At 41.6% G+C, this 21,817-nt stretch overlaps 1 protein-coding gene across 17 annotated transcripts in view; it reads right to left on the bottom strand.

The window, feature by feature from the left end:
- nrbp2a (nuclear receptor binding protein 2a) overlaps positions 1 to 21,817 on the bottom strand; it is a 108,640-nt gene that overhangs the window by 7,936 nt on the left and 78,887 nt on the right. For 5 of the 17 annotated variants that reach the window (XM_051066838.1, XM_051066843.1, XM_051066832.1 and 2 more), the window contains exon 2: positions 369 to 491. The exons of the other annotated variants lie outside the window; for them this stretch is intronic. In XM_051066838.1, the coding sequence (XP_050922795.1) occupies positions 369 to 491 (123 nt within the window). The remainder of the gene's footprint in view (positions 1 to 368; positions 492 to 21,817) is intronic. 17 annotated transcript variants of the gene reach the window in all.

Below are 21,817 nucleotides of genomic sequence, written 5' to 3'. Positions count from 1 at the left end.
TGGTAGACTAGTTTCACATTTTCTGGGTTTGTCCTGTTCATTTGAAGTTAAGAACAGAATAAAATATCTCTTTAAAATTCCTTTTGTCTGCCAGCGCCAGGGCCATCACATGGAGACGGCTGCAGGCAAACCCTCCAAACAAAGGATGACTGTACTGTAGCGGTCGATGAAACTAATGGATGGAGATATTGACCTTTATCATACTGGAAAATACATGTCATATGCCATATACTGTGCATATGTAATTCAAAAATCCTGTTCTTCTACAGTATTGCGTTGGCCATTCATTTAGCTTGAAATATAAATAAAGTTAGAGGAAAAGAAGATAATTTAGTTAAATAATTGTTAGGCAAAAAGAGTCACAATACCTCCTGTGCTTTGAAGACCTTCTTGTCGGAGAACAGCACCTCATTCCACACCACCTCCACTCCCTCCTCTGTGTCCATGGCCAGGGAGGCACTTTCCACTCCTGGTACATTACCTTGGCTGACCTGCAGAGGCAGAAAGGAGCAGACAATGGGATTAGCATTACGCTAGCACTAGGGATACAAAGTTTCAAACAGGCAACTGATTTCTTTCTTCAAATTTTACCCTTTGGGGAAGAAGAGCTGGGAACGCAATGTTGACATATTATCAACTTATGAAGTTGTCATAACAAACATGCAAAGAATCACCTATTTGCACATCCAGCAGACACGAAGCAATATTAGTATCAACTACGACTGACACCTTTCACACACATGTAGTCATTCCATTGATAATAAAGATTATAGCAGCTTTAAGATAAACATGGTCGGCTTTGGATTTGAATTCAGCAGCTAAAATACGAGAACAAAGACAGTGTCAGTGAGATGCCAAGACATCAGGCCAGCACTGCCACCCCAGGCCAGACCCAATTCAGGCATATACAGACCAGCAACTAACAGAAAAAGGCATGAGGGTATGGTGGTGTCCCAAAACTACATACACTTGATTGTGCCTGAAAGCACTGTGCTGCAAAAAACAAAGCAGCAGAGCATTACACAGAACTCACAAAAATACTCAACAATAAAAAGCACGTTTGAAATGATTAGAAGTCACCCCTGCTGTGGCTATAATATCTGCTAAAAGCTCCATATAATCCATTCACATAGATCTGACACTGGCAGCTCCACTAATAAAATGCTGAATCTGGTTAGAAAGCCAGTGTCTACAGGGCATAATATTAAAGCATCATCAAATTTACTTAAATGCATGGAGGGGAATCAGTGTGGGTAAAGTGCGGAGGATAATTCACTCCGCTGAGGTTATGTTAAATGCTGCTGTCCAGCTATAAAATGATGATGAAGAGTGAAGAGGGGCGAGGGGATGAGCAGCAGCTTGTGTTTAGAGGTGGATTAGTGGGAGACAGAGAGGGAGAAGTGAGGGGATTGTGGATGTGGGATTAAGAGAGATGAGACATGGGACACAAGATGGAGGAGGAACAGGAGGAACTCCAAGAACTGCAAAGGGTAGAGTGAAGAGGCTGTGGCTGGGTCTATAATCTGGCAGACACAGACAGCCCGGGGGGCTCCATCACTGCACGAGGCAGCGTTTATGCAACAGCGGCAAAGAGCTAAAGACTGCTCATCACAGGATATTGCTGTTTCAGCTGGGTAGACCTGATGTAACCGCTACTTTTATGCAGCAGAAGTAGTGGTGCAGTGAGTAAGGAGGCTGGATCGGGTTCAAAGTCCATTGCTAATAAGCATTAAGCATGGCGCAAGACCCTGAATTCCTGCTAATACTGCATCTTGCCAATGTGATGGAAAATTGGTTCTACTTACAAACTAAGAGTCATGATTTCCAGAGAAGTGTGGTTTCAAAAGTTCAGCTCAGTTGCTGCCTCAGGATGTTTTTATCAGTTTTTAGGCATGCTAGCAGCATGGCTCTGGAGATGGCAGTGCCTGTGGGGAGGCCACTACTTTGGTCCAGACTGAAATATCTCAGCAGTTTTATACAGACAGACATCCACAGTGTTTTTCCACACATCAGTGGACTTGTCTAGACTGCAGTCCGTCTATGCAACAAGAAATCTTAACCTGCTTCAGAACCCTGACCTTTGACATAATGGAGATTCATGAGGATCAATAAAGTATTAGTTCTGTAGTTAGAGATAACACAGAATCATTGATCATTGAAAACTGTGAATCAGTGGTTCTCAAGCATTTACCACTGGGCCGCTAGGGAGGGATATAATTCAACAAACAGTTATAGGCTATTTTTGCAACACTGTATTGCTGTCTTCCCTTCATGACAGATTTGTGGAGATAAATTTAATCAAAACTAAAGAACTGATGATTGCTTTCAGACATATCAGAGGTAACATCAGATACAACATTCAGCTTCTTACAGGTACATAGAGACAGTCTTTGACCACTAACTAAAGTGGGATGTAAACAGAGAGATGTGTCTGTCTGTTCAGTTATTCTTAGTCTTTTTTATCAGTGTTTAATTGAGTGTCTCTTGACCTTTACTTTTATTTACTGGATCGACAGAAAGGTGAAGGGCAGAAACAGTCTGATCACAGTTGCTGAGACCTGTTCAGAGATTGCTGCGGTCAGACAGAGATGTGTGGTCTGTTTGTGACCAACAAAACAGAGGGAACAATAATACAATGAGCATATTGAACCTACAAGCTCACATCTTGCTGCCTTCAGGAATTTCCCTTTTCTCTCTTCTGTGTTATTCAGTCCTTTATCCCATCTGCTGTACATGATTGTCATACATTTCTATGGCTTCATCGGAGATGCTGCAGTTACGTGTTTGGGCATTTTAATGTTGAAACAAGGAGAGAACTTTCCCACAGATATCGTGCTGTAGTGCAAAAATTTCCATTAACCACAGCTAAAGAGTGCACGTATATTGTACATGTAATGGGTAGAATCACTGAAAAACCAGACAGTTAGAAAATAAGCAGGCACAGGTGACACTCCTCTATCATCATCGACCTGTCTTAAGCTGTCAGCCGTCAGCTGAGAACCAACACACGGCTTGATGACGGGGTAGCGTCTGAACGACTATTATTAGGGCTTCTCTCTCCACCTAAATGACTGCTTATTGCTGCTAAATGCTAACCATTGATATATTCTACAGAGCTCCACTTGTGCCACTCTTGGTGACATCATCATCTTTAACTCCTCGATGAATGGAGTCGAAAAACGGTTTTCTGTATCCAGCTCAACAGGAGGATGCTTGTTAACGGAACCAAACGAGCCGAAGACAAACAGCAATCAGAGCGACCACGAAAGCTGCTATAAATATTCTAATTTTATATTCTGACTCTTTCAAACACCACAGATGTCTTCATGCAGCGAGCCATCCCCCAAGAGAAAGAAATGCTCCACCAAATGTTTTCTGGGTACTGTGGTTTGTTTATTGCTCAAGCTCCAGTTGCAGCTATGAAGCTCTCTGCAGGGTTTTTCCTTACAGACGAAGTGGGCAGCAGAGGAGACATGACATATAATCTCACTACACTCCCACTCAATAAAAGACGATAATCTGATTACTGGTATTACAGAGTAGGAACGCAGTCAGCTCTGACTCGCTGACAGCAGAGGGAATTCCTTCACTCTGAGAGCTGTCAGGAAGGACTCATGTCAGTATCCCGCTGGCGTCAGGGCCTGGGTGTTGTTTATTTCCTCTAGATGTTGAGAAACACTCGGTCCCCTGTCCCTGCGTCTCCGTCCCAGGGGTTTAGCGGGGGTCTGTTGCTTGGTCATGGTAGCGTGGGACTTGTAAACAGCACACTGGATGCTGGACTCTGATTGGCTTGCGAAGGGGAGGTGGGTTCGGGGTGTGGAGGGGGATTTAAGGATCGTGTGTTCATGTCAAAACAACACCGACTTGTATTCTGATGTTTGTTAAATCTACATCTGAGCCAGGTAAAACTGGATCTGACACAAACATCTTGTTACTTCACCACACAGTTTATTCCTGTGCACTTCTCACTCACATGATGATGTTTACTACTACTCAGAGAGTTTAAGTATGATCAATACAGAACACTATAGATAAACCTAATGTAAGGCTGAGGGCATGGATTTGAATAATATGCTAGTTATAGGTGACAAATCACTCTCTTTACTTACATCGTATCACTCCACCATGATTACACAATTACTAACACACAGCATGATGCAATCTCCTCAAAAATAAATCACATCTTACACTGACATCTTCACTTTATGTCAGATCCTTATTGATCAGCACAGCATATTACCCACAATCCCCTGATGCGCCACGCCAAGGCATATTGGCAGAGGAAAAAAAGTCACATTTAACCAAGGACCAAAAGAGAGCTGGGATGAGTGTAGCTGATGCCCAATTTCATTTGTTATTTTTGTTTTAAGGCCATTTTGGAAATTTTGTTGCCTTTTTTTAAGACATGACAATAGGAACAGGACATGAGGAGAGAGAGATAGGGAGTGACATGCAACAAATAAGATGTGGTTTGTGGTCTCTAGACCACTGGGGCATTCCCAAAATGCTCCTCTAATTCTTGTTTTTCAGTTTCTATTTTGAAGGAACACAATGAAGGAATGTTTCAGCTATGCCTCATCATTTTATTGTTTATTGTTTACAAGGTGGGGAATGTAAAAACTGTGTATTGGAGGATGCAGTGTTGTGTTGCTGATGAATTGTATTGTGTAATATTTTGAGTCCAGCCCATTCATATCAATGATGGCGGATTTGTAACTGAGTGTTTATACTGTGTTAACAGACACACCCTGCTCTCTGAGGTTGATGGTATAAATCCAAGTAGAGGAAAGTACATATCTTCTCCTATAATGTGATGATTACAGACGTTGGCTGGACCATCTGCAGTGACAGTTTTATTAAGAGATTCTGATAAAGATCACTTTTATTTGGCACAAGCACAGCAAATTATTTCAAAATGAAGAGAGGAGTCTGATGAGGGAAGCAGAGGGAGAATGGTCAGGGGGAGGATTAGAGGAGAGGAATAAACTACAGTACGGCAGCTCTTTCAGTGTGCCTCAACAGAGTGCCTTTGTCTGAGACTGTGTGTGGGTCCAAGCCTTGAAACACTGACAAAGAGCTTTGTCTCCTACGTGTCAGTATTTCGCTTCTACGAGCCCCTTCCTACACATCATACCTTGACGATGAGCTGATAACGCCGCACCGGATTAATATTTAATAACTAGATCTGGTACAGCAAAGGCTACACCCCAAGTAATCTGCATTACGTCGTACCATTTGCTAGGCTGGTGTACTGTATGTAAATGAGCACAGGCTTCTTTTTCTCTGTTGCACTGTGCTTTGGCTGGCATCAAAGAGGAGCAGCATCAAAGAGCTGGACTGAAATGTTGTGGAAAATGGAAGAGGCTGAGAAAACCATTTCAAACTGTGCAACGTGGATGTTTTTAGAACGGGGGGGAAACGCCACCTTTTCAGTTCAAACAGGGTTCATCCTGCAGTTACAGAAAAATATTTGTTTGGAGTATGAAAAACGAGGAATATACCAGCCTGGTATCACCAAATGGTCCCAATTTCCTTAAGTCGTTTCACGTGTTCTCAGTCCTGTTTTTTGCCCTGTGCATGTCATTTCACGTGACATTGTTTCTGTATTTACTAGCCCCTGACCTTACCATTCCTCCTAACCCCTACCCTGACCAAAATGGCATTAAATGACACATAAAAAGCTTAAAATGCATGTGACATGACACAAGAAATGTCTTGCGAGTGACGGGTTTTTAAAGCACGGGATCGCGTTAAAAGCACTGGATAATCGAAATTTTGATGGGATGGTGGCACTAGATGAAAAGTTAAGTCATCCACAGGGGAACAGGAATGTCTCAATCAATTTACACATCCAGTTTGTTGAGACATTTCAGTCTGGACCAAAGTGGCAGTAACAACTGCTCATGTACTAATGAGCAAACACCAAAGCAAATCAGCCTTTAAACCAGACAAGGCCTCCAACTGCTTGACAAGCTGACTCTCCTCCTCGTCCCTGTCCAGTCAGTGTCACGGCCTCGAGCCACTGACCGTCTGGTGACCTTCACCAGCCACACGAGCCTCTCTACCATCCGCCTCCACATCTTTCACTCTCTCCCCCTCTCCCCCCTCTCTCGCCCCAGGATGTCACATGCACTGCACACAATCAGGTCAGCGTCTCGGATAATGTGCGCGCATCCACTCAGTGTGAGGAATAACTTGATGGCACCAGCCAGGACAAGTCGAGCAGGGGGACGGGAAATGTGCGACTCAACAAACTCAATTTCCATTCAGATGACACATTATGTGCGCGAGAGAGATTTTTAATCATCAGACGAAATCACCTTAACTTGACTGGAGCATTTGTCCGTCTAATGCCCTTCATATGCAACATTAACTAAATTAAACTGCTGCCAGGATCTCGACTTTCCAGAGCACGAACGTTTTGCCCCTTTTCAAAGGACGCTCAAGGTCACACAGGATCGTGAGCAGGTATTAAACAGATCAGCCTTCATCATGTCTCACTTGTTCATTTTCTCATGGAGCAGTTAAAGCTCCCCACTAAGAGGAATGTAGGAGAGCAAGGCGGGTTAGGAGGGCAGATGGTTACAGAGTGGAGAGCTGCTGCAAAACAAACAGCAACAGGACACACTGTAGACAAAACACAGTGAAAGACGGAGAAAGTTATTCAGCCTCTTTCATAAAACTCTGCTGATAGTTAAAAAGCAGAAAAGAAGAAATGTACCATGTGTCCTGTTGTTCTGCGAAAATATGACCCATTTTTAGTAAAAAGGTTTGGAGAATATCAAATTAGTCCTGCTAACAAAAAACTCTTCAACAAAGAGACTCAGCCTTGACCAAGTCTTGTACTTTCTTATATAACCGGGGACATGATAAACATTGTGAGGCCTTCACAAAAGGTTCAAAATGTTTTCGTTCTTGCAGATGATTTCGCCTTTCAAATTTAGCACTTGTGTTTGCAGTTGAGAGAGAGTCGTCTCTGTCTATGTTTCAGTCTGTACCAGGGCTGCAAGATTACAGTAACCACTCTGTCCTCGCTCCCATTGTCACTGTGACAAAGCTGCAGATTTATAAGGCCAGTGGGAGAGAGAGATGGCAAAACCACAACTGCATTCAAGAGCAAAGATGCTGCCCTAACCAGGACGTGATGAGCATAGGAAGTGTTTAAGAGGTTCATTACATAAGGCTCTCACCCAATAACAACAATTCACCAATAAGTAAGGCTCTGATTTCATGTCTATCTGTAGGACAGAGGGTGTGACTGAGTGTTATATACTTTACACATACACAGACTGTGTGTGTCTGTGTATGTGTGAAGAAGTATTGTTTTCACACCAATTTACACTGCCAGTGTGGACATGTTCATTAGCAATCCTTGAGTCTAGGAATAGATCTCAGAAGCACTTCAAGTAAAGTAGCCCATATGTTGCACAAACACTTGACAATGTTTTCATCACTGTACCTTGGTTTGAAGAATATAAACCTATTTATTTACAAAAAGTCATGCCAATGTTTAATGTTTTTTTAAATACAACATTATTTTATTTTATTATTTTATGAAGCTATTTCCTTGAACCACATTATTGTGCATTGTGATAACCTCACCTTGAGGTAATTTCTTTAAATGTGACAAAAACATTCACTTGAACTCAAGGATGAGCTGAGTAGATTTTGGTAGTCAAAGGTCAAAGGTCATTCCCAGTCTCTCACACACACACACACACACACACACACACACACACATACATATATATATATATTTAAACTTATATGCAACATTTCTGGAAAATGCCTAATTTACATCATAATGCTCTGCAAAAATGCTGTTCTAGCAATTATTCAGCGCCATGACTCAGTGGTAATTCTAGTTTTCAATGAACTGAATGATTTTTAAATATGTAAAATGACAGAGGATGAAAAAATGCCAATTCACAACCCCCGTATGACATCCTCAAATAGCTTGTTTTGTCTGACTAAAAGTCCCAAACCCAAAGATATTCAACTCACAATGATATAAAAGAGAGAAAATCAGCAGATACCTATTTTAGAGAAGCAGGAAACAGCAAGTTTGGCAAATCACAAAAGTGACTTAAATGAGTAAGTGACTGCTAACAGTTAATTCCCAGTCACATGACTAATCAAAACAGTCTATAAATCATTTCAGCACTAATCAGAATCCAGTTCTGCTTGACTCTGAGCATCACTTTACTGAATCTGCACGCTTTAATGAGTCTCCTGTGAACCCTCAACGTGACTTTGTCCACGGTTAAACCTCTCAACCTTTCTGGAGCCGTCGAATCAGTGAGCTGAAAAAGCTCAACTCCCCTGTTAACACACACCCATGTAATTCAACCAATCAAATATTCCTGTGTTCAAGTGAAAAGAAAAAAAAAGCAAGGTCAGGGCACTCTGGGGCCACTTTATCTGCATTCCTACAGTGTTTGTTTACTTACTTAAGAAGTAAGAATAAACCCACTTAAGAAGGAGAAGATAAAAACCCCTTGACTTAAATTAAGAACATTTATGGGGTAAAAGCAGAGGGAGTACAGAGCGACAAATCCAGCATTGCTGAGACAGGAGGCATGTTTACAAAACAGAAACCCAGCAGCTGATGCCAAGCATTCATCTTGTTTTCAAGTTTCATTCAAGAGTGGATCCCTCTGTCTATTAATCTAGCATGACAAATATGAGTAGTGGGTGCCATCTGATAAGCATGTGAACCAGCATGACAGCTGACAGTTCAGAGAGTACAGGAAAGGTCTATAAACTCCACCTTATCACACCTCACAAACCACCTGGCTCTCCTCTACTGTTAGAGGTTAAAACTATAGCAAGATACATCATTATCTGGCTCTGTTATCACGACATGATCCTCTGTTCTGACTTTTTCTTCAAATAATCAGTGGGAGTTATTGCAGCACTGCAGTCGTTTAACATTTATCTAATCTGTCCTGGCTTTTGATGAGAGTTCTGCTGATTTTACAGGACAAATGTTAAGGCGAGGGGAAGGCGTGCAGCAAAGGCTGTGAGCTGGAGGTTGAATTCACAGTCAGAATCACAGCTGATAAACCACAGCTCTATAAAGCATGATTTTTGTTCTTGCCAGCTTATAACATGACACTTAATCCTGTGTATATGTCATGATATATCTTTAAATCACATTTTTCATACTTTACTAGATATCTGGAATATACACGATAAAATATGTGTAGATTAATAATGCTGGCAGCTAAGAAGTACATTACCTGTAAATAGAAAACTACAATTTTGCAAACTCTTATATCTGGGCAGAAACATATATAAATATATTAACAGAAATACACAACATAAAATAACATTTTTGATTAGGTCCTCTTAGCTTTGACCAAATGAGTGGGACGTTCTACAGTTGAAAACCAAACTTGTCTGTAATGTTGTAGGGATACGGTTTCTGTTGCTTTACCCTGCTGCTATTAATTGTTACTTATCAGTCGATCTATTCACCACTGGCAGTATCAAATGAGCAAATTATCCTTCGCTGAGAATTATTTGAATCATGTCACATTAAATTATATGTATGGGGAATTTCATTTATCCTGCGGTGAGACTGAAGCGCCTCCTTTCCTTCCTCCCTCTGGGGGAGCTCAAGGTTAACAAGGTTGACCTGTTGTGTGTGTCATTTTTAATAAAGCAAACACACCTCAGATCAAAAGGGGGTCCTGCCTTGCTGGTATCTATAAAGCAAGATGCTCTGCAGTCGCCACAGAGAGTTTAGTCTGTGCACAGAGGAGAAGCTGCATAAACCTAATAGATTTTAACAAGTGTTTTCTTATTTGTCCTTCCTTTAAATTATTGTGTTTAATCTGACCACCCATTGTTTTAAACCAGAGAAAAGCTGCTGATGGCGAACAATCTTGCTGGGACAAAAATTCCTGGCACTAGCCATTGGTGTTTAAAAGAATTCAGTCTATTTCCGGGACAATACCACAGTAATGAACCGATCAGATTTGCTGAAACAGTCTGACCCTCACACTTAGATTTTATCTCACTAATTTGTTCTGCAGCAGCAGCGACAGCATGTAGTTTCACACAAATGCAGAGCAATTCCTCAGACCAACATCCTTACATAACCTTGCATAGCCCTATTCACTAATTGTACAGCTCTTGATATAGATCCATGCTGAGTCATAATCATAGAAAATCTGTGTGAATCATCAACGGCTCTTTTCTTCTCTCTTCTCTCTGAGGAACTGATTGATGCTACAGCTGCTTGGCGTGCTCCCAATTCATGCCACATTCACACGGTAAGAAATGAAGTCTTCTCAATGAATAGTACAATCTGATTTTTCAACAGCTACACCTCTCTGCCACCACCATCAGGTAAAACAGCTTTTTCTCCCCAACATCCTACTAATAAACGTCACCTTTTCAACGCCTGGTTTGAACAGGAAGACGCTGGCCTGGTCTCAGTGTCCAGCCTCATACACTTTGACTCAAATCCAGCATGGCTCTGGGTTTTCCCACGGTGAAAACAGCATGTTATTAAGGGCTTTCTTGTGGATATTTTTTTCCATGAGTCTGCAGTAAGTGGTCGAAAGCAGCTGCACTTACTCAAGTTTTAAGGTGCTTATACTCTACTCGAGTTCTTGTTATGCAACTTTATACCTCTACTTTCTCACTCATTTTTTCTAGTAATACTTCTCTACTTTGATTTTATTTTTTGTTGTTGTTTTTATTGGCAAGTTGTATACACACAACTGACATATTACCTTACAGAGTTGCTTTGGCAAACATGTTGCATGCACATATGGAGCAACAGTAGCATTCATTTGATTCATGTCAAATATTCGCTCTCCTTTTAGCTTTTACTGCCTCTGAGGGAAATATCTCACTCATGAGCTGCTAAATGCTTCACTGTATGTTCACCATATACTTGCTGACTTTGTTTGTTTGCTGTTAAATGCAGAGCAGGTAGTGTTTTGTTTTTTGTTTTTTTGTTGTTTTTTTTTTACACATTTTTGCAGAAGAAAGCTGCCTACTACTGCTGGAAACAGCACTGATCAAGTGGAGATCATAAACCAAAGTTGCAGGCTGTGAAACCAAAATAAAAAGCGTAAAGATACTAAAACAGATTTTGAATGCAGTGCTCTTATTTGTACTTGCATATTTTTACATTATAGTATTGCTACTATAACTTCTATGAAGGATCTGAATGCTATGTCCACCACTGTCTGTGCTGCTGCCAATTTTGCCAGAGGGAATTACCCACATTTCAGAGGCTCTTAATGTTAAAAAAAAGGATGATGGGAACTCCAAATCATCCACAAACTGCACCTCTTTATTTTATAAAAAGCATGCTGACTGTTCTTATCAAAACAGCATAATTATTGATTTATATTTTCATAAAAACAGAAAGAACCCTGAGTGTTGTGGAGCTAAACATTGCATTCAAGCCTTGTACTTTACTGGCCACAGAAATGCCTGTGATTTCACAAAGCGCTGTTTCATCCTTTATTGAGAAGTTGGAGCTCTGGCAGCATCTTGACTGATGACGTCAATTCAAGTTTGCAAGGTTTCAGTGCTTAAGTCTGGACATTGTAACTGGGCTGCTGGTTCGCTGAGGTTTCAAAGTTTTGAGCTGGGTCTCCATTTTGATTTTAATCACTTACTTTCACACACAAATTCACTTACTCTCACATCTGCAATTCTGAAACCACAGGAAGACTTTCAAAGAGAGGAGAAGGTTTACAAAACTGGGAAGGAGTGTTTTGCAATTAGTAACTTTTTTCAGGAACAGTCCAGTTCTTGGAATAGAAGCAGCGGTTCAAGCTAGGGCTGCTTAAAAGAAATGTGTGTGCCCTGACCTGAAACTGGCACCCTTCCCGCTTCTTTAAAAACATTTGCAATTGACTGTGTTCCTGGAGAAGCTTAACAAGGTTTGGCAAAGTCCACCTGAGTATTAAAGTTCTCCATAAAGCTGGGTAATTTCTGCCCACTAGATTACCCAATTCATGCCTGTAAATCCACACACACTGCTTGCTTCACTGCTACTACAAACCCAACGGAAGAGCAATATGTTATGTGAGCTCCGGCAACCGCACCCCCCTCTGCTGCATCTCCAGCAGAGGTTACTGCAGTACAGCTTTCCAGCAAGCAGAAGAGGTGACTCAGGGTAAAGGCTCCAAAGGCTTGGCAAAACAGTGCAAAGGCTTTTTTGAGTGTTCGCCACACTCGCCAGCCAGCAACAGTTAAAAGCCTGGGCTGAGCTCCAGGAGCGGTGTGCTCGCGCACGTTGGGACTATCATTAGCTCATAACGCTCCCATTACCAGACGCAGGAGCAAGAAAACAACATTGTCAAGCAGAAGAAACCACTTAAGAGGAGTGTGAGAATGCAGTTCAGGAAGAAGTTTCTCTCGTACTGCTATTGTTGTGTTTATAGGCCTCAATTAGTCAAGTGGCTGAAATTGAGCTTGTTAAGAAGGCTCCATGTGGAGCAACAGAAAAGGCTAAAGGAAAGCAGATAGGAATAAGATGACGGGGCAGTAGGGACGGTTGTGTTTTATCATGCGGTGTTTATCTTCCAGGGGATTAAGCTGAGAAATCGAGAGTCAACCTGAGCTGGCCCTTCAGCACGTGTTCAAACAAAAGCCCGCTGGCAGACATGCATGGAGACAGCAAGCAGCCTTTTTTGTGCCTGTTACTGTTATGTAAGACTACAGACAAAGCTCAATAGGAGCGTCTGTGAAAGCAGCTACGTGGGGGGTTAACGTCTGTTTATCCAGCACTGACCTACCTGTCCAGTTTCTGCACAAGACATAAAGGGCTACAATACGTGTTGTCATTACCAGGGCTGTAGGCTGTATAAGTTGCCCTTCAGGTATTGGTGAGACTACAAAATAGGATCCAGGAAGTCCAGTTTGAGTAACAGATGAAGGAGTTTAAAGGTTTATTAGAAGCCAAAACACTGCACAGCTGCTTATGATATCAAGGAGAAAGGATTTTACAACCCTGGAATGGCATCATGGCGGCAATCATTTTATCTTTCATCATAACAATCATGAGGTAAACTGTAGAAATAGGGCATTCATGTTACAAGTAATCTACCAGGAACACATGCTTGCAGATATTTGGTTGCCTGATGACACTGCCTTGTGTTTCTACAAAAGTTGAACCAGGTTCAATCAGACCGTGTTTACTTTATGCAGCGCCACTGTCTGTCTCAACATGGCCTAAGTCCAGGATCAGTAAGATTTTCTAAACTTTGCATGTTCCGTCATATCTAACTTATTCAACTGTCACATATGATAAAAGCTGAATTCTGATAGCTTCCTTGCAGCGAATAAGTCAAGTAAGTCAAAATAAGTCAAGACAAACCAAACCAGTCAGAGTTGAAGCTTGGAGAAAGACTTTTGTACCAGAGCTGCAAAAAAACAAAACTGATGACAAGCATTGGATAAGATTGTTTGAAGTCAACTCACAGAAATAAACTCTTAAAAACAGCATATTTCTTCAAACAACATGATAAAATATCAACTGCTCCTACCAAGACAAAAGAAAGACACTTTATTCCTGGAAAGAAACACAGAGGACACATCCTTTGTGCAAGGTACAGCCCTGATCATCACTGTGTAGCACAGGTGGGGGCTATTATTCACTGGCTCCATATTTAATTCATCAGCCATCTCCCTGATTGACGGCTGCTGAGACGCAATTCTAATTTATCTGTGGCTCCTGCATCAGAGTAACCTGCTTTGCTTTCAGCCGTCTGCGCTGCACAAACAACTCAGACACATTCAAATTCCAAATGCAAATGAGGTCGCCTGCATCTGCCAAACAGGAACGACGGCAGATTTATGAGAGGGGATGGAAGTCTTATTTCAGGTTGAGAGGCACAAGTTAGATGTTATTTCAGCTCAAGAAGAGAAGGGCTGCAGGTAAATGATGAAACCTTAAGCAACAAAGCTGCAAGACTGCGAGTGCATGCAGCATTTTCATTTTCACAACCTCACAGAGAAATGGTTTTGCATCAATTGACAGATTACACCCTGAGCTGTGAGCACCAGATTCTGTTACCAAGTGTTGAAACAAGTGTAGAAACTTCCAGTTTTCCTATTCTCCTCATCCCATTACTGAGACAGAGGCAGCAACATTATTTGTCTTAAGTGCACATCCAAACAAACTTTTATGGTAAATAAATGTCAAGTTCTTGCCAGTGCTTCCCTTCATATCACAGCCTTCAAATGTGTGTGCACTGTTTCTCCTTTGTCCTTCTTTTCAATGCATATTTGACATACACACAAAAATATCCATAATTGGTTTCAAAGGTTGCGGTACAAGCCTTTGATGTTAAAGTGCAAAGGCATGAATCAACACTGAAACCAGCACTCATATCAGCCTGGTCAACAGAGTGAAGAAAGCCTCCTTTGAAGCTGTAAAAACATGTGTTTGTGAAACGTCATGTAGTATCCCTCCTTTATTGATAGTTAAAACACAGGAGTTCTTTACAGGGATGGTCGTGTTTACAGAGGCTTTGCACAACCTATTCTCACCTGGAGCAGGGTTTGTGTAACGTTTTTAGGGCTGATATTCACACACGTTCTGCGATCAAAGTAACATACAATATAACAGCAGGGCACCTGAGAGGAGGTAGAGGACCTTGGCCTTTGCCTTAAAGCAGGTGGGAGGTGCGAAAACACTGACATTCAGTAGCAATAACAACCTGACCATAGCTGCACCTTCAATGATTTTATAGTCTGCACTCCGACAATAGCCCTTTTAAATCAGCAGGCCTCAGACGTTGTGGGAATCAATCAGGACTTAGTGCAGACAGTGAGAGGCTAAAACATTTATCAAAGGCTTCATATTACAACACATGACAGGAAGTAAACTTTGTCTGAGACTATTGTTATAACCCAGTATGTGTGTGCATAGTCACAAGACTATATTTGTCAAACTCTGAATGCGTACAGGGAAAATCCTCATTTGGAAATTTTTCTACTGTTATATTGGCCTGTGTGTATGTAAATGTAGCCTATGGGTTGAAACATGCATAGAAATGTACATAACTTTATACAGTGCTGTCACATCACAGTCACTGTCTGTCACTGTCTGTCCACAATGGAACTGTTAAGACGTCTGTTTCAGTGCGATAAAGGCCAGGAGCCTCCCTGCTCATGAATTCAGCGATGTAAAAATATGAAAAATGAAGTTTGTTCTACAAATATGTCTACATTTAAACACCCGTTTTCACACAACAGCACCACAAGATGACTCTAGGAAACTTAAGTCTTTAAAAGATCTTGCCGACTGTGTGTAAAGGACGCTTGAGTAGGCACAGGGCATTCTCAGAGGCATGGATGTCATATGATGTGAACTGCTGTGACAGCTCCGTGAAAGCCTGCAGACATGTCTGCCATTCCTAGAGGATTCCTTTTCATGCCAGCTTTCCCATCCAACTGGCGGAGGATCCGGGTAGCTCTATTTCACACAGCTGGAGTGGAAAACGCTGACAGCCACACCTCGCTATACATCCCAACAGATCTGATGACCCCTCAGAGCCATGACGTGGGAGGCAAGCTCATATTTCACAACCATGTGATATGATACCTCCAGATCACATGACACAGCAACTTCATGATGTTCTGAGGCCAAAGAAATACAGGTATAGTGTCAGAAGCACATGTGAGGCCTTTTAATGATTGGGCCTGATAGGCTGAACACCGTCTGTTCTGTTTTCCACTGTAGCGCAGCTCACAGCTCAAAGGGATGTGAGTTCATAATGTGTCACAATGGACCTGACACATTAGTGACCTGACACATAGCGGACTTATTCTTAGCCAGTGGAGGGTTTTTTATAGAGCCATAGAAACAGCAGCTAGTGAAAACAAACTCACTCTGGATCAGACTAATTGTTTGTTATTGGTAATTTTCAACTGTCTAAACATGACATTTTTACAATTATGCATTCATTGTTTATGTCCACGTTTACTTTCTAGCAGTCGTCTTCATTCCTTGCCTTCGTTGCTGCATCGCTGTGACTATTGCTCGACGGCGCTACAAGTGGCCACAAACTTAACATGCTACCTTTAATTAGCTATTTTGAATTTCATCAAATATTTGCAGCAGTACATTAACAAGATAAGCCAAACACAGTGTGGGTTTACATCTCCATTTGTTATGGGTGTGGTGTAAGGGAACAAGGGAAGTATTTCAAGGACACAAATAACTAAATTAAAGGAATGCAGAAAGTACATGATGCACATAAATTAGTCATTCAAGCCATAAACTAATAATCTGTGGGGACGATTGATCTACTTTGCTGTGTACAGTGCCAACAGAGGACATGGTGAATGGTTTAATGACACTGTGAGCCATTAAACCATTGGAAAAAAGGAACATGGCAGGTCTTCTCACCTGAATAACCATACCTGTGGAAGATTCTCCTGGGAAAACCTCACTCCTTCCTCCTCCTCCTCTGTCCACCTGTAATAATATCTGGAGCTACAGCTACCACACCTACTCTCGAATGACCTGCTGGAATACCACAAGCTGATGATAACATATATCTGAGAGTGGACGTTTCCCTAAAGCTATTAGTGAGCTGCAGTTTAGTAACACCTTCCTTGTCTGTATGCTGACCGATGAGTAAACCGACCCTCAAGCCGTCATGCAGATGCTAATTAAGTGCTGCTAACTGCTGTTTTAGATAGACAGGTCTCCATACACTGCCTGTGAAACAGCAGCATGTAAACACCAGGAAGTATTCAGCTCTTCCCGTCTCTACCGCCGATATCTCCGCTCTTTGTGTGTTCAAAAGCACAGAATACAATAATTAGCTCATGTGAACAACACTGTGACACATTAATTTAGCAATTTCATTTTAAAACACCCCCACAGCTGTAAAATGCACAGATGAAAAGCACATGTCATCTCTAATGTAATCTGGTAGGGTGGGTCAAAGACACCCAAGCTGTAAAATGCAGTATGTCATTACACAATAAGTTATATCACACCATTCATAAATCTGTTGTGTCCAGAGGTGGTGCTGCGGGTCTCTGTTATTCCCACAAAGAGACAGGTTCAACTGGAATTACCTTTATTCAACAGTCGCAGAGATTATATAATACCTCCTCTCAGAGACACATATACTGCTACAACTGTGCATTTGTGTCCAGTTCTGCAGCATGGACAATTCACGTTTTGATAATCAAATTCAATAGGATTCACCCTCTGGGAATCTGTTATCTGTATTCAATTTCATGAAAATCTGTCCACTAACTGTTGAGATGGAAAGACAGGGGGTCTCCAAAGTCATTAGGAATCACCTCTGGTGACGATCAATGTCTGTACAATGTCAACCCATCAAACAGTTGCTAAGACATTTCAGTCTGAACCAAAGTGGTGGACCAACCACCTGACAGACAGACTGAAGTTCCCCACATCAAACTGCTAACGTGGCTAAAAACAGCTGCGAGTCAACGAAGTCATCTATACAAGTCATTACTTTTGCATTCTAGGAATTAAAGGGTGTGAGTGGGTTTCTTAGTAAACCCATAAGCCCTAAGTGACGGGCTGTTGGCAGAGCGACCATCAAAGCTGACTGTCCCATTCCTTGTTTCCCCTCCAGAGAAATCTGAGTGGATGTCATTCCTCATAGGCCAGCTGTCAAACCAGCAAGCATGCCTACGCTGCTGGATTATCATGGAGTGTAAGTCATTAGGAGGATCCCCTCAGGACAGGCAGCGTTTACTGCAAGCCACAGCTCAACACAGGCTTATGAGGGACAATGCTCTTCGCTCCGGGTTCATTTGTGTAGTTTAATGGCTTATCTTTACAGCCGCAGACATGGAAAACATCCTAAAGCTTCTGGAGGTTTACAGCGCTACACACATCGTGGCAACTGTAGGGTGATGACATTTAGTTGGCTTTCATTTGACTGTCATAAAATTATCCCACCATATGTCACTGGCCTCTGATACTCAACTCACAGCATTATACAGGACTCTCAGGACTCCTGAGGCTAGTTAAAAGGCCATCACCTGTATGATATCAGGGTATGAATAGGATATGCGGTAAATGAATTGTGTTTGAATTAGTGCAAACAAATTACGTCAGTTTGAATTTGTTTAAACTTGACTTTTACTTACTTACACCTGTGTTTTTCCTACTGCGGCATGTCAAAAAAGCTTTTGCAATATCATTTTTTCCCATATTGCTCACCTCCTTGGTAAATCTGTGTCATCGCCTTCAGTTTCTCAAGCCTGACAATTGCATGCGAGCACTGACACATGCATGGGATTTTTGGTTAACACACAAATGCAGAAACAGCATCTGCCCGTCACATTCAACCTCACGTATTCATCTGTGAATTAACGCCACAGCGAATGAATGCAGTCTTGCCCGAGCCAGGCTGCCTCATTTTCATCTCTCTGTGAGCAGATGGAGACAGATCCTGGAAATAGAAGATGGAGCAATTACTGGAATAGCAGCTCTGGTGCACCACAGAGCGAGTCTGGGTGTGGATTCACTTCAGGAGGTTTACCCTGCTGCAAGATCACAAGGGGGGCAGTGATAATCTTCTGTCCAAGCTGGACTGTAATAAAACAGGCTCAGTGTGACAGGTCAGGGTGGACCGTGTCTCTGGTGGACCAGACTCCCACTGCTCTGTTATTACTGTCAGACAATCACTCTTTAGAGAAGTCTAATACTGTGAGCACCTGTGTTTTAGCCTATATTTGTGTACACTTTGGCAAACTGGCAGCACGAAAAATATGCCGAATTAGCTAACAGCACTTCCTTTTTACAATTAAATCATGAGTGTGCAGACAGTTATCACTGGATTACTCTGATATTGAAGAAAACTTAAAAATGTGATTATTCAGTCAGTGTGTTCAGATTTGACTGAGGTATAACACGGAGAACGAGGTAAGTTTTTATGTAAATTGCAGAAATCGTAGTTTTTAAAGTACCTTAATTGCCTCCATGAGCTGTGTGTCACAGCCACTACTGCTGCAGCTGTCCCTTTCACCTCACATCGGCTCTTTGCAACACACCTTCCCTCAATGTCTGGAAACTTCTTCTTTTGAGCATCCACTGTCCGTCCCTAGACGTTTTGTGCAATATTTCTTTTCAGAAAGATTACAAAAATCTAACACAGACTGAAAAGAAAAGGGCAGTTTTGACATATTCAAGCCAACAGCAATATTCTGTGAGTCACTACCTTACCTTTGCAAAATGTCCTGTGTTAAAATGACTGTCCCCATTTTAGGAAGTGAATCATGACTGGAATCATGTTGCTGCTGACGTGCAGATTTCCTCGTGAAGTCGCATTAATAAAAAGAGCAGCGGGTTATTGTGCAACAAATGTCCACCCATTTTAATTCATTTGTTCCTGGGAAGGAAATGTGTTGACCCACCAACTTCTGTTTGATTCATTCTTGTGTCTTCTTGTGGCATTACAGCAAGGAACATTTTCTCACAAGCATCAAGACTTTCACCAACAGTTGTTATGCTACAGCTCACATAGTTTTGCTTTCCAATCACAACAGCAGTGCTCAGTCCCTAAGAAAAATCAATGCCCGGCGTGTTGAGTCAAGGGGGATAAACTGACTTTAAAAGGCAAAACATTCATCCAGTTTAAAATCTAAAACCCATCCTGCCTGTGCATCTGCTGAGAAAACAGCCATGCAAGGCAACAATACCATGTGCTAACCATGTGACACTGGCCTGTGTTTATTTTAATGGCTGAGCTGAATAACAGATATGGCAGCGTGTATTCTGAACTTTCACCCACTGACTTATTTACTGAGTATTCATGTGCATTTCAAGCCTGCCGCTCAGACACACCCACGCTGCTGGACGAGGAGAGAGAGAGCAGAAAAGCAGGAGACATCCACACTTGTGCATCATAGTAGACGAGCCTGCATTTACAGTAGCCACGCTCTTTGACTGGTTACTTTACAAGATTCAGTATGAGTGCACAGATCCATCAACACACACAGGGCGAGTTCAGAGGTTAACACCGCTACAGTTCTAACCTGCTGGAGCAGCTTTATAAATGGCTGGCAGCAGTTACTGGCTCACTTTCAAAGGTATACCACATGGGTTCATTTTGTTTATGATCAAGCATGTATTAACAGTGAAGCTTGGAAAATGCTTCATCGTTAAAAAAAAAAAAAAACACCTTTTCATGGATATATTTGAGTTATGTCAAAGTGAGCATGAGGCATTACTGGCAAATTACCCCTCTCTAATTTGGTTTTTAACTGATGAGCGCAGTTCCAGCAACAGTGACAGATACAAAAGCTGACTGCAGGCTGTGAGATAATTCAATATTTCTATTCAGAAACTTTCAAATGGCATCATTCCAGGATGATAAGACCATACTGCTGTGATTAACCAATCAAATTATTTGTCAATCAACATAAAATTCATCTACAAGAATGTTGACAGTGATTTCATCAAGCAAAAACTCCACAAATTTGCTGTTTCCAGGTTCTCAAATGTGAGAATTTGCTGCTTTAGAGATGAAATGATTGATTGATTGACTGATTAGTTGGAACAACAGAAAAAATCAACAATTTTTGATAACTGGTGAAATAACTACGTTTAACTTATTTTTCAAGTAAAAATGCCAAACATTTCCTAATTTTTTTTAGCATCTTTGCTTTCTTTCTTTGTTTTATGTGTTTAGTAAACTTTGTATTTGTGGGTTGTGGAAGCAATTTGATGACTTCACCTTGGACTTCAGGAAACGGTGACGGACATTTTTCTCTGTTATTTTCTGTACTTTTTGTTCAGTTAAACAAGAAGACAGTCAACAATCAACAGACCTTAGTTGCAGCTTTAGTGGACCTTAGAAAGAGCCATATAATGCAATAGTGCTGGAATGATTAGTCAAATAATCTATATGTTAGTCAACAGATAATGTAACTATAAAACAATATGTCACCTTGGGGTGTAAAGTCTCATGATGGTTATCATTGTCTATAGACAAACAATTACCCTGACTGACAGAAAATCTGCAGATTGATAATAATTTTAAAAAAAACCTTTGTTATTTGGAGCATTAACCAAGCAAACTGTAATTAAATAAACCAAATGAGTTTTCAAAGTCATGGCTGTGAACAGATATTGATTTATTTTGTGTTTTTAGCACACCGTTTTTTTTACAAGACGTGCTATTATTCTGGTATGGATTTGTACTATAGCAACCAGCTCTGACTGACTGACGCTCTCAGTTGGGGGCCAGGGTTAATGAAAACGTGACAGTGGCAGTGGCAGCCGAGAAAACACACAGATGGGTAATCAATGGGTGGAAAAACACCAGGGTGGGGGAGTGACCGTCTGTGTGTGTGCAACAAATACTCAGTGGTACAGAAAGTGCATCGAGGTCAGGTGGTTGCAGCATGGCGACGCCACTGTGTGTGCAGTGGAGATAACCTTCAACTTAAATTCTCTGCCTTATCTGGAGCCGTTAGAGGAGGCCACACCCGCTGCTTCACAATACTGAGACATTTAGACGTGTGGTTCTTCTGTCTGATAATAACCAAACTCTTTGGAGGTGCTTCTGCAAACAACTTGAATCAAATGAGGTGTGTGGACAGGTTTCAGTCGTGCTGAGGCCGCTGATGGCTGTGAACACACCAGCTGGGAGTGTGACAGATACTGTGCTGCATTTTCTGTCTTTGATGTTGACATGAAACAAACACAGAATTATTTATGGGAGAGGAAGCTTCCAACAAGGCCACTGGGTTATTTTCCTCAGATGGAAAGATGAAGTTGTTAGAGTCATGCTGCAGCTCATTCAGTAACTCCATCCTAAGTCTGAGATAGACAGGA

The sequence above is a fragment of the Lates calcarifer genome, linkage group LG24, assembly GCF_001640805.2.
Source record: "Lates calcarifer isolate ASB-BC8 linkage group LG24, TLL_Latcal_v3, whole genome shotgun sequence".
In the NCBI taxonomy this organism is placed as follows: Eukaryota; Metazoa; Chordata; class Actinopteri; family Centropomidae; genus Lates; species Lates calcarifer.
This window is presented reverse-complemented; position numbering and strand designations above follow the sequence as displayed.